Source organism: Haemaphysalis longicornis, unplaced genomic scaffold (genome assembly GCF_048455015.1).
Source record: "Haemaphysalis longicornis isolate Haplotype H1 unplaced genomic scaffold, Haemaphysalis longicornis Haplotype H1 scaffold_187, whole genome shotgun sequence".
NCBI lineage: Eukaryota > Metazoa > Arthropoda > Arachnida > Ixodida > Ixodidae > Haemaphysalis > Haemaphysalis longicornis.
In genome coordinates, this window is record NW_027526286.1 from 397,657 (window position 1) to 411,698 (window position 14,042).

Here is a 14,042-nt window from a genome sequence, read left to right on the forward strand (position 1 = left end):
CAATGCCTACGGCTCTCAGAAGTCACTATCTTGTTATTAGTCTACCCAACTAAATGTATCGAGAGCGACACATTGTGTTCTCATTTATCCTCTAACCCAATAAACCGTTAAATGTTTGGGGATTTATGTTTTTTCTCAACACGAAGTTTTCCCCATTGATTGCGAAAGAAGAAACTACACCGCACAGAACAAAATGTTTCTGCGAACTTTATTTCGAGCAAGCCGTTCCGAACTAGGTCTACCCTTAATCACACTGTGCTTTACCTTCCGTATCTGTATATTCACGTAGATTGGTGTTTGTATCGCAATAACGATGCACACGAAAAGTTAAAACGCTGCCTTTTTACACACGTGTAGGTGTACAATTTTCTGTTATGCCCGGACTGTCCTGTCTCAGCAGGATTTCATCACCAACCGCTCCCCCATTATTACCCTCACAAGAAAACCTCCAGCCTTAGCAGCAGCTGATCTCCCTTTAGGTAACCATCGCTTTCTATGTCTCCCAGATCTATCGCGGTTTCAGGAAAACCTATGGGGGTGTTGCTGCTTTCTATCGGTCTACAGTAACAGTCCCTGCAATACTCAGACGAACCCGGCGTCCCGACACGATGCAGTTCTTCTCGCGTCTGGGGGTTAATGATGCTGAGCTTCAATTTTTTTGTAAATGGCCACTCAAGAAACTCGTCCTCTCTACCTTCGTGCAATTGAATCCCCAACTGAAGATTCACGCTGTCGCCATTTTTTCTGACAATGATTCCCCAAGACATTAGGTAGCGACGTAGATATACTCTGTCGCTCATGCTCAGAGAGAAACCTTCTTTCAGGGCCTTTTTTTTTAATGCTCCATATCCCTTGAGAACCCACTGATGCGTTCTTGGGTCACTTGGAACCGACGTCAGCACAGAGTATAAGGCGGTCATCAGGGCTTCGCTTTTTTCGGTGTAAAGGGCTTTTATCTCAGCTACGTTCCGATCTAACCGATCAATAGCCTGGACTGATGTTCGTTCAAACTTTTCTGCAAGTGCTCCAAACTGTTCTGCCTGTCCTTCCTTCAAATAATTAATGTTGTGGCACACTTCAACAAGTTTCTCGTTGTGGGAGCCGCTCTCAAGGGACAGTTGCGCAAGCCTGACATCTAGTTCGCGGGCTCGCTGCTCTACCTGTCTTTCCAATGCTACCAAATGTGAACTTTCATGGTTGTTAGTCCCTTGTGGGTTTTCAGCTGCAGTGTGCAATACAAGAGTTCTACAACCGAATTTCAGGTGTGCACATACATCGCGGCTCAGCACATCTGCCGAGCACGCAGGGCAGCGGGACACGTGGTGCTTGCAGTCTTGGCGAACGTGCTCGGCGATCTGCGAAGCAGCAAGGATGACAGCGCAGCCGTTCGCTTCGTTCCAGCAGTGAACCTACGTGGAGAGAAGACACAACCAGTTTGAAAACAAGACAACGACATATTTGTGTATGTTTTTTCTACATGTCAACTTTCTTGCATTGCGTTCGTAGCCAGCTGGGCTAATGGCTAGACCAGGCCATTAGCCAACCTGTATGGGTCGCAAAATTTTGCATGAAAAAAATTTAATGCCAACGTGGCGCATATGTTGCTGTAGTGCGATATAGTTAGAAGTGGGGTGCCTATCTTCTGTGCTAACGCAGAAGTTGTACAGCTCTTTTCAGTCCCCGCGGTTGATTCGGAAGTGTACCACGTTGCGTCCGACGTCCGGCTGGCCCATCTTTCTGGCCTTGGTCATTGTGACACAGCCGTACCAGCCCCACAACCATTTCCCCCAACAGTCTGAAGCGCTCAATAAAGAAATGCTAGATTCTGTCATTTATTTGTGTCTCTTGTGAACTCTGGGTGGCTGAGCCTTCAATGCCCTAGTGCTTTTTGTTAAACACGGAAGCCTCAGATTTCGTTTTTGTTGACTGAAGCAACAAAGTTGCTCCAACCGAACTTGTGCCGGCAAACGCAGCTCAAAAGTGAAGAGTATACATTGGCCTAGTGTTAAGAATCTCCAACGTACATAATTACTTCTTTCGAATGGTGGTTGGAGGAGACAGCGATTTGGTTGCCTCTACAAGTGGCAGAGAGAGTAAGCTTTGTTTTAAAGACTGAGCTTCAAGTCTCTCGCGGCCTTCCTTCAGACGTCGGTTGGTTGGTTGGTACTGTAGCGGAAGCCGCTCGTCACCCGCGCGCATTCCTTGCTCCTGGGTCTGCGGCCTGCTCGACAACAGTGCGCCTTTGTTGAAGACGCGTACTGGCGACGCCACCGCCGGTATCGGGATTAGTCCTTGCGCCTTTGTCGTCTGCTCGCTCGGGGGGCCTTTCTTCTTTCTTTTTTGAAGGACCCAGGGGTTCCCCTTTTTTCCCTCGTGGGGGAAAGCTCTCGGCGCACGCATCTTTGGAAAGTAAACAGTCCTGTCTCGAAACTGCAAACCAGCGCCACGTCTGCTTTCTCGCCTCCTTCAGCAGCCGAAATTCCGGGCTGCTACAAAATTGGTGACCCGAACAACGCTTCAACGAACACACCGCGATGAGCTCCGACGACAACACTGCTGCCTCCACGCCTGCACTCTTCGCCACAGAACTGAAGCTACCAAATTTTTGCCCTAAGAATCCAAGAGTTTGGTTCAGCCAAGTGGAGGTCTGTTTTCAGCTCCGGGACATCACATCGCAGTCAACAAAGTACCTACACGTCGCCGCAGCCCTGCCCCCCCAAATCGCCGTCGCTATCGACATTTTGGTTTCACCTCTGCCCCCCCCCCCCCCACAAGGGGAATACGACACCCTCAAAAAGACGGTGCGTGTCCGCCTCGATGCGCCTGAAGAAAGCAGACTTCAACAACTCTTATTTCGGGAACAGCTGGGCGACCAACGACCTTCCCATCTGCTGCACCGGATGCGGCTACTACTCGATGTGCACGCACGTCAGGACGGCCAGTTCCCGCTTCTTCGTGAACGTTTTCTGCCACGCCTGCGGTGCGCGTGGTTCTCGCGGGTTCAGATGAGAGGTCCCTTGATCGACTGGCGCAACTTACCAATCACATCACGGAATACTCTACACCAAACTTCGCGCCCATAGCTGCTGCAAGAACACACGAACAACCATATCGACTGTCGAGCCTTGAGGAGAAAGTGCAACAACTTTCCGGGACCATGCAGCAACTTTTGCTGTCTGGCGCTCCCCAACAGGACGAGCAACGACGCAACCGATCCCCTTCAAGACAGCCAAGCTCTTCCTAGAGGAGCCAGTCACGAGATTCGCAGGACGGAGTTTGCTGGTGCAACCGTCGTTTTGGCACGGGTGCTAGCCACTGCACGCAACCTTGCTCGTTTCCGGGAAACGCTCTGGCCAGTCGTTAACAGCGGCTTACGACATCGGACCTTAACCCAGCCATCTGTTCTTCGTAGTCGACCGCGTCAGCAACTCCCGCCGACTGGTCAACACAGGAGCCGAAATCTCTATTGTCCTGGCAACCCCCGAGGATCGCCGACGTAGCAAGAACATATCGTCGCTGCAGGCGGTGAACAATACTGACATCGCTACGTATGGCTTTCGCTCGCTGACAACAGACGTCGGACTCATGCGCCAGTTTCGCTGGGTCTTGGTGGTGGCGGACGTTAATTTCACCATACTCGGAGCAGACTTTCTGAGCCACTTCAACCAGGATGTGGGTGTACATGACCATTGCCTCAAGGATAAAAACACATCCCTCAAAGTTCGTGGTTCGGGGTCAAACATCTGGTTATCTGGCATCTGCGCCTTCCAGCCAGTATCTGCCTACCACCACGTCCTGGCCGAATTTCCTTCTCTCACCAAGCCCCGCAACACGGAACAACCGGTGAAACTGAATGTGACTCACCACATCGTCACCACCGGGCCGCCAGTCACCGCCCGGCCACGACGGCTCTAGCAACAGGCTTCAAGCTGCACGCAGTGAGTTCGAGCATATGCTGCAGCTGGAATTATTCGCCCTTCGTTTAGTAGCCGTTCATCGCCGCTGTACATGGTGCCTAAAGACGACGGGGACGACTGGCGCCCGTGCGGTCACTACAGAGCCTTGAACGCATCGACAACGCTGAACCACTATCCTCTGCCACACATTCGCGATTTTAGTGCGCGGCTGGCAGGCACAAACATACAGCAAGATTTACCTCATAGCGGCATACCACAAAATCTCCGTCGAACAGGAGGACATACCAAAAACAGCCTTAACAACTCCATTCAGCCTGTTTGAGTTTGTCCGTATACCCTATGGCTTGAAAAATGCAGCACAGGCCTTCAAAAGGTTCATGGATGAAGTCACCCGGGGTCTTCCTTTCGTCTTTGTCTACCTGGATAACATTTTGGCGGCCAGAAGAACTCCTAGCGAGCTCGAACAGCACCTCCGCCAGCTCTTTCAGTGTTTGGATGAACAAGTTCTGGTGTTGAAACCTCAAAAGTGCGTGTTTGGTGTCGAGGCTCTCAACTTCCTCGGCCCCCACATCACTCCTGAAGGCATTATGCCATTGGAATCGAGGGTGGAATCCGTCAAGAAGTTTCCTGCTCCAACATCTTTCCGCAAGCTGAGAGAGTCCCTCGGGCTCTTAAACTTCCACCGGTGGTTCATTTCGTCTTGTGCCCAAGTACTACAGCCGTTGAGCGATCTGCTTCCCGTCCGACCTGAATTGACCAATTTGCGTCACATAAATTTCCTTCCGCTGGCGTGCCTGCCCTCATGCTATATTTCTCGGCCACTTCAAATCACAGGCTCAAATATCGGCATGCATGGCGGCTTACCAAGGGTAGCGTTTGTGTCGACGACGAAGCGCAATCACCACCTTCGACGCTTCCTAGGTATACTTTTCGTGCTTCTTCACACCGGAGTGTTGCCTTTTATGGTGCGGCATGAATCTTGGAGCTTAGTTTGCCCTACAGCAAATGTGACAAAACGCAGACACCTGGGCACGTGTTCCTGCCATGCAACATTCCCTACTACTTGGGGACATTCTTGGGCACATGGCGGAAAATAACCTGTTCGAGCACCAGGTAACTAAACACTGAACCAGAATGTTCCCTCCTTCGCGATTGTGTTCGTTTCTTGGGTCTGCACTCCCTCTGGTGGGAACGGGTGGACGCGGTTCAGTGCGGTGAAAGCCAAAAACCAGAATTGTGCCACTCTGTTCAAAACGTCAAATAGACTGCGAGTATGCTAGAGGGACCCAAATCGGACGGAAAACTCCGCGAGTCGTTAGCATAAGTGTTCAGTCAGTGATTTCTTTTCAGAAAAGAAGGGGACCCTCCGAGACCAAGGCGCCACGTGGTGTATGGCGCTCCCTTCCATGCACAATGACCATATCTTCTTTCCCATCGATCCTTCTTGTGGAGGCGTATTAATGCTTTGCATACCGCGAAATGTCATTAGCGTCATGTTTTATGAACTTTGATTGATCAGAATTTCTCTCTCCCTCTAACTGTATCTTCCTCTCGAGACATTTTCTCATACTACAAGCTTCGTGCCATTAGCTTAACGCCTGCAACCGAGATATTTTTTTCGTACACAACTGTGTCAGCATATCGTGTGTAAACCTGTAGCTACCGTCGTTTGTCGGAAAGGCGCAATTGGATAGATGTAGGCTTCATAAAGCGAGAGACTCAGATTGAATTGCGGCTACGGGAAATGCTTTTTTAACAGCGAAGCTGTTTAGCAAATCAGTATTTTTTTGTGTCCGCAGTTAAAAATAAGGAGCTCACGTGAGCGCGTGACTCGCAGTTACCTCCGGGCAGTTCAGAAAACAAGGAAAAGGTCGAGTGCTCGTGTGGGCGTGCCTAGCGGCGACCGCCAAGCGTCCCCGCCGCAACTTTGTCAGGCCAACCATACCCACTTAGTGAGATTGGCGAAGATTGCGGTGACCGCATGGAGGGTAAAAAACTTACACCATCTTCCCGTGGGAAACCCTGATGGGGACGCGAAGCATCATGGGGGTTCCGTGTGGTTCCATTGTGTCGCCGTTCTGTTGAGTGATCTGGTGTTTAGTAGCGTCAGAGGGAATTCCGCGTCCGGATCTACATCGGTGGCAAAAGCACACAAGTAATGTTGTGTTACGGTGAGTAGGCGGTGGTTCTCGAGGCGCCAAAACTCATTCATCATGTTCTTGTCGATGTTGTCCTCTCTGTGGTAGAATCGGTAGTCCCCGTCAGCGTTGGTGAGGTGAAGGTTGTTGACGTTGGTGCACCGGCTGAGATCAACGTACACGCCCTCCTCTTCGCAGCTTTGTCTTCTTCTCCTTCTTCTTCTTCTGCGGTTCCCCTACGCGAAGATGACGACTGTGGTTGAACGCGAAGCTATCTCGTAATGGATGTTTTGGTTGGCCAATCCCTAGGGGCATCCAACCACAATCATCATCAGAGGCGCTGCGGACGGGGCACGGACAAGTGACATCCCCCCGAGCAAGAGATGCCCCCCCCCCCCACCGGTGATGCTCTCACCATCCTGCACCATTAAGCTCCAAATTAAAGATGTTTATCCTTTCTCTCCCTCTCTCCGCATCTAAAAGACAAGAAACCCGAGCACTCGCGTGTGTCTACCTCGCGGCTACCGCAAAGCGTCCGCGGCGCACGTTTGTCAATCCAAACTTATCCGCTTCCGGAGATTGCCCACGATTGGCCGAACCAGAACTCGAGCGTTTGCCGCAGTCGTGGCGCCACTTGCTCTGAACGAGTACACGTCATAGCGGTCGCCACTCCAAGGTGATGTCCAATGGCTATCACTTCCAAAAATGAAGGAGGCTAACACTAATAGCAACAACGAAGGAGTATAGGTCGTTGCGGCAGCGAAGAAGTAGATCGGCGGTAACCGTGGACTTGAACTGTAGTAACGGTCGTTAAGGTTGCGTAAAGCTTCGCTACCTTCAGGCCAGCGACAGGACAGGACAGGACAGGAAGCCAGCGACAACCTTACACGCATTATCACGGAGTGTGCAGTAGAAGTAGGGGGCACTATGGCTAGGCAGGATACTGGTAAACTTTCACAGGAGACGAAAGATCTAATCAGGAAACGGCAAACCATGAGAATCTCTAACGCAGCTGACAGAATAGAACTAGCCGAGCTCTCGAAGTTAATCAATAAGCGTAAGACAGCTTACATACGGAGGTATAATATGGAGAGTATCGAATACGCTGTAAAGAACGGAGGTAGCCGGAAAGCAGTGAAGAGACGTCTTGGCGTGGGGAAAAATCAGATGTATGAATTCAAGGAAAAGCAAGGCAATGTCATCACAAATAGGGATAAAATATTCACAGTGGCCGAGGAGTTCTATAGGGATCTGTACAGTACCCGGGGCATACAGGATAATGTTGAACGAGACAGTAGTTCAGAGGAGATAGACATCCCACCAGTAACGACCGAAGAAGTAAGGAAGGCTTTGAAAGAAATGAAAGGGGGCAAAGCACCTGGTGAGGATCAGATAACAGCAGACCTCTTGAAGGATGGCGGAGAAGTCGTACTTTAAAAACTGGCAAACCTGTATACGCAATGCCTAATGACCGCAATGGTACCGGAATCTTGGAAGAACGCGAACATCATCCTAATCCATAAGAAAGGCGACATGAAGGACTTGAAAAATTATAGGCCGATCAGCTTACTGTCAGTCGTCTACAAGGTATTTACCAAGGTAATCGCTAACCGAATCTCTGCAACCTTAGATTTCAGTCAACCTAAAGAACAAGCAGGGTTCCGTAAAGGTTATTCAACAATGGACTATATTCACACGATCAATCAGGTGATAGAAAAGTGCACTGAGTATACTGAACCCCTATATATAGCCTTCATAGATTATGAGAAAGCATTTGACTCGGTCGAAACCCTAGCAGTCATTCAGGCATTACGGAACCAGGGGGTAGAGGAGCATTATGTAAGAATACTAGAGGATATCTACAATGGGTCTACAGCTACCATCATCCTCCATAGGGAGAGCAGTAAAATACCTATAAGGAAGGGTGTCAGACAAGGAGACACAATCTCTCCAATGTTATTCACAGCATGCTTACAAGAAGTATTCAGAACGTTGGATTGGGAACAGGTGGGAGTAAGGGTTAATGGAGAATACCTCAGTAACCTCAGATTTGCTGATGACGTTGCCTAGCTAAGTAACTCGGGGGACGAAGTGCAAAGCATGCTTTCCGCACTGGGCGAACAGAGTAGAACCGTGGGCCTGAAAATTAATATGCAGAAAACTAAAGTAATGATCAATAACCTCGGGGTAGCACAGCAGTTTGAGATAGGTGGTGAGGCAGTGGAAGTGGTAAGCGAATATATCTACTTAGGACAAGTGGTGACCCCAGATCCCAACCATGAGGCAGAGATAATTAGAAGGATCAGAATGGGGTGGGGTGCATATGGCAGACATTCTCAGATAATGAATAGCAGCCTATCATTGTCGCTGAAGAAGAAAGTGTATGACAGCTGCATCTTACCGGTACTCACCTACGGGGCAGAAACTTGGAGGCTCACTAAGAGGGTTCAACTTAAATTGAGAACGACTCAGTGGGCAATGGAGCGGAAAATGATAGGTGTAACATTAAGGCACAAGAAGAGAGCGGATAGGGTCAGGGAGCAAACTGGTGTTAAAGACATATTAGTAGAAATTAAGAAGAAGAAATGGACGTGGGCAGGGCATGTAATGCGAAGGCAAAATAACCGCTGGTCATTAAGGGTAACAGAGTGGATCCCTAGAGAAGGCAAGCGCTGCAGGGGGCGGCAGAAAGTTAGATGGGCAGATGAGATCAAGAAGTTTGCGGGGATAAATTGGTCACAGTTGGCACAGGACCGAGATAATTGGAGAATAACGGGAGAGGCCTTTGCCCTGCAGTGGGCGTAGATAGGCTGGTGATGATGATGATGATGATGACCGTCAGGCCTCACGCGTTGGTGGGAGCTTCCTTCAATTTTTTTGGCACGATTGGATTTCGGAACACCATCACAATGCTTCCACGACACAGTGAAACATGGTTAAGTAGCGCGGTAAGGACGGGACAAAAGTAGAAACCACACAGGACTAGCGCTAGACATCAACTGAATTTTTACTACACGTATCGAAATATATATACAGGAGGGCGCATACGTGAACATGCTCAAAATACAAAGAAAAATCATGACAGGGTCAAGTGGTGCAGTCCATGATGCTACATCTCAGGACACAAATGAGTCAACATATCTTTAGCTCGAAAATGCTGCCGTCATATGATCGCTTTGTACCATCGCAATTTCGGGGCGATGCGGAGTCCCCGCGATGTAAGCAATCATGCCGCAAGAATGCGTCACGGAGTGAATCACGCATGGCCTGTCAATGCGGAGTAAGAAGGTGGACTTCCCGATTTGGCTTTAATTGTGGCGCGATATAGCGCGACACGTGCGCGCGCACACCTGATCCAACTGCGAAATGGGAAGGCGCTAGAGCTGCGCCCGCACAGCATGTAAATATTTATCCCTGGCCAGAGTCCCGAAGTGGGTGCGCAAGAAAATATAGAATGGCGTCGTCGTCATCATCATCATGGCCTCGTCATTAGTGCACGTTGAGTAGGCTGGATTTGCAGGAAAGTGGTTGGCGTGTGCCCCCACCAACGGCGCAAGTCAGCCACAACGAGCTTCGCTCAAAAACCAGCCAAAACCTCGCGCTTAGCTTCGCACTCCGTGTTTGCATCAATAGCATCAACAGAGCAGCGTTTGTACGATGACCCCTTGAGGATAACTCCGAGCACTCCGATTTAGCTCTGCAAGAAAGATAGGCTTTTTCTGATACGCATAACCGGTTGGACCGCAGCTTGCTTCTGCAGCTGCTCATTGGTATTGAATTAACCGACTGAAATTTTCGAGATGATGGTTTCTATCCCCTGTAGCGGCGGCTGCTTTTCTGATGGAGGCGAAAAGCGAAAACGCCCATGCGTCTTCATTTAGGCGCTGTTAAAGATGCCCTGGTGGTCGAAATTATTCAGGGGCCTTCCACTACGGCCCACCTGATAGCCAGGGTGTAGCGATGGTGCGTTAAACCCCGCTATCAATTGACTGAAAATATGTCAATGCGAAATATGTGAATATGCTATATTTCACACAGAAGCAGCCACCTCGGCGGGGATCTAACCCGTGCGCTTTGGTGACAAACTGGTTGGAGGTACACGGAGATACTAAAACGCACAAAAGACGAAGCGCACAGCCTACGTTACATGGTGCTTTATCTTGTCGATGGATTTAGAAGCTTCCGCATGGGAGAGTTTCTCAGGGTGTTCAAGTTTGCAGCTCTATGTAAAGCCTTCTGAACGGAGTGACGCTACATCTTTATTGAGCTCCACATTTTACAAACACCGTGGCGCCAAGTCGCAGCATGCATGACTGCGAACGTATCCTTCTTGTTTCCACAAATAGGAGGTGTTTTTGAGGGAGGAAAAAGTAACCAAACTCGACCTCGCCCCCAACTGCACCATCCTCTTTTGAGTAAACAGCACCAGCAGAACAGCGTCTGTGCGGGGATCTAATCAACAACGACCACCACGTCTTATCTATAGCACCGCAAGGGTAATATAGTTTCTTTGATACCAATAGTTTGGCCCGCAGCTCGCATCTTGCTACCTATGCATAGCCGTTGAAATGCAGGAGTAAAAAGATGGGCCGCGTATCTATCTGCTCACTTCGCTCCATATGTCAAAAGACGATAGTTTTCTGACTCCCCCGCGATGTAACTGCCTGGTTTATCTCCCACGCCAATCTCTCACACTCTTGCGATACCGTCTCGCTCCTCAACGATAAACACAGTGGAGGATACCACTTCGCCGCGTTCCACTGTTCCCGTCCCATCAACTCGAACGTTTTGTTACTCTTAGGTTTCTTCAAATTCCGCCCCGCGGAGGCGCCGAGTGCGGCTTTTTTATTTTTGGGGCAGAACATTGTTTTTCAATACGTATATTTGTTTCGGTCGCAATAATCAAACAGCCGTGTATGTTTAAATAAAAGAACAATAAAAATACGAACTATTTATTGATTTTTTTTTCCTCAAATCTGCCGACTGCCTTTTTCTGTCCAACAATATTGACAAGAGTTAACATTGCCACTATAGTTATAGACTAAATATGTTTGCCGATATAAATGTCTGGTACAAGAATTCGTTGAACTTTTTGCCAGGTGGCTGAATGAAGGCGCAGACACACAGACAAACAGACACGTTTTCGCTTTTAAGGAGCCATAGAAAGAATATCGTATTTAACATTATACAGTGGCGTTGAAGTAAGTAGTCCTACGGCCTAGTTCCAGGCCGTGCGCTCTAACGTGTGAAAGGCCTGCGCGTCTGCGAACCTTTCGAACTAGGCAGCCAGATGTCGCCGTATATAATGGGGGATGTGTGCTCGGTTGTTCATGTTTCTTTGTATCAACCTGTACGCACGAAACGCTTTGTTCTGGACTAGACTGCAAATGCACCGCTTAAAAGTCATTTGCCTCGAATTCATTCGATGTTCTCCTGTCCTGCAGTTCCAGCATCTATTTCCTGGTGAATTTCAATCGCTCGGAACAAAATGAAAGTCTTGCAGAGTGACAATTCCAATTTGTTTAAGGCTGGAGGCAAGGTTAAAACTCATATACCGAAATCACTTTGTACCAGTTGTCGCCTACGATATTCACAGCACAAAGGGGCGTATTTGTGTTTAAACGCCCGCCTCGCTTCCAAAAAAGTATCGAAATCACAGTATGCCCCGCAGGTGGTCCCCGTCCGAAGGCAAGAGCACTTCGATAAGAAGAAGCTTGGAGAAAAAGCCTAACTTAGGCACACAAATTATCAATACATTCCCTCTTGACACGACCAAGAAGGCTCACAGACATGACCCAGAAACAAGTTTCAAGTACTAAACGAGGCATGCCTCTGTCCCATGAATAAGTGGTGAATCCGGCACTACACCTCACCTTGCGTCTCAGTAGCTGTTCGGCCGGGTACTCCTTGCCGGTGACGTTGTCTCTGTCGCAAGCATCCCCGTCCAGCGGACACACACACTCCGAAGTGGTCGTGCAGCACTCGTAGCATGGTTGGCAGAAGGTGTGGCCACACACAAGAGTGTAGGCCAGTCTCGGAATGTAGCCACACGCACTACAGATTCTGGACGATGGAATGGGATCCACGAACTTGAGGGGCCTCCTTTCGAGGTATTCCGAATATCCAACCAGGGCGAACTCCTGCCTGCCGTGAGCCATGTTCACTGGCTGGCAGGTTCGGAGGGCGTATGCAGCCACCCAGCTCGTTGCGAGGGCGTCTGCTCAGCACGACAACAATCGGGCGCTCTTAGGGGTCGGCGGCTGATGCGAGTTCTGTGCGTTCTGAGATAAAACCCTCGATATGCTGCGATGGCTGCACCGTGCACACCGTCAACGTCTGCTCGATACGCCCATGGAAACTGCCTGAACAATCATATGAAGCTTGCTGCTTTCTCTAACATAGAAAAGGGAGAATGTTTAAGTAAATGCCATTGCGGCAATGCGTAACTCTGCGGGCACGCTGCAATGATGTTTTTCGGCAAAGAAGGAGCGCTGTTTTCTTTTTCTTCTTTTTTTAATGCGGTAGATTGCCCTACGGCTTAACAGGGAGGTTTAAAGGTACAACATTCCACCAGTTGCACGCAAAAAGCCAAGAAGAGACCGGTACTGGGGTCCCCATATCCAACGCCTAAAGGAACACTGAAGTGAATTTGTCAAGCTCCCGGTTTTGCTTGCATTGCATAGGCAGGCACAAATTACCCCACTTTTCATCGTTTATGTGTTTTATCAGTCAGTAATTATTTTATAAAGCTGGAAAGAAGAAAAACTACTATGCGCGGTCTGTGGTGGCCGCACTAACTAAAGGCTGTGATGACAGGAGGAGATGCACCTTGATTGGATGATGTCCTAGGTTATTATTCAAACAAGTTTCGGTTTCGGTTCTGGAAAACAACATGCTTGACATCCGACGGCATGTTGGATGGGCCGTCTCGATATCTCTGTAATCGTCGTACCACGCTTCTGCCATGTTGTCGGCTGTAAAACGCCTAAAATAAGCCTCCCAGGATGGCGTGGAATCGTAGCAATCCCTATCCGAGGCTTACGCAGTGGATGAACGCCCTCCGCGTCATCGCAGACGAGCGGATGCGAGCGGAGAGTAGGCTAGGAGGAGCGGGGGAGAGGGCGCACCTGCGAGCGATGCGGACTACTACGGACGCCTAGAACGGGTGACATCGTGAGTTAAAGAAATGCTCTGCATTTAAAAGCGTGTTCGCACCAGGCGAAGGGTCTGCTGTTTCTGGCCTGTGCCCACTGCCCGCAAGCGGTCGGTGCTTATGGCAATATCACGCCAACGAGAACTCGCTAGCACGTCAGTCTCAGCCTGCGCGCGTTCTGCGAACTAGCTCGTAGAGCAGTGAACGTCACGGCCCAAAAAGGGTGAACTCAGTTGAGAAAACATCGGCCGAAACGAAAAAATCAACTTAAAAAAAAAAGCCTGTACCCTCGGGGATTCCAACTTGCGACTTGCAAAACAATAATCTCAGCTCTTCAGACCACTCGGCCACGAGCCAGCTTTTTTTTTCTATATTGCCTGCTTGGAAACAACATAAAACACATTGCCCAGTGCGCAAATTAATGGTTCCAGCCACCAATCGGCTGAAGGAAGTGGCTTAAAATATCTTAAAATGCGCTAGAATATCCAGAATGCGTAACCACTCAGGTTCTTCCGGCATGACACTGTAAACTTCTCATATATAAGCAACGCCTTCAATAAAGTACTCTCGCACTGTGCGAGCATCCTCTTCGGCATTTTGAACCGCCATGCGAGTTTTCCACATAGAATGCAGACTAAGTGCCATGAACATATCATAGGGCACGCCTCCCTCATTGTTTACGTGCAAAAAGCGAATGCCATCAGGCGAATGGTCAGTCTTTTTTCACTGTTCGTCGGAGGATGTCCCAGTGGAACACCGCATCCCAAAAGTCCAGAAAGATGTGCTCGATTGTTTCCAGATTTTTGCATACTGGACACGTAATTGTCCATGGGT

At 49.3% G+C, this 14,042-nt stretch overlaps 1 protein-coding gene across 1 annotated transcript; it reads right to left on the bottom strand.

The window, feature by feature from the left end:
- Positions 1 to 207: 207 nt before the first annotated feature.
- On the bottom strand, positions 208 to 12,304 carry LOC144166711 (uncharacterized). Its single transcript, XM_077696225.1, has 2 exons — positions 11,929 to 12,304; positions 208 to 1,409 (listed from the first exon to the last, which is right to left on the bottom strand). The coding sequence occupies exons 1-2, from the start codon at positions 12,211 to 12,213 to the stop codon at positions 435 to 437; spliced, it is 1,260 nt and encodes a 419-aa protein (XP_077552351.1). The 5' UTR covers positions 12,214 to 12,304; the 3' UTR covers positions 208 to 434.
- Between the last annotated feature and the right edge of the window lie 1,738 nt (positions 12,305 to 14,042).

What these genes read in the sequence shown, in the direction of transcription:
- LOC144166711 (XM_077696225.1), bottom strand. Translation starts at nt 12,213, where the DNA reads ATGGCTCACGGCAGGCAGGAGTTCGCCCTGGTTGGATATTCGGAATAC. An exon ending in AACAGCTACTGAGACGCAAG is followed by an intron (nt 1,410 to 11,928) that starts GTGAGGTGTAGT and finishes CTCTCCACGTAG; the next exon opens with GTTCACTGCTGGAACGAAGC.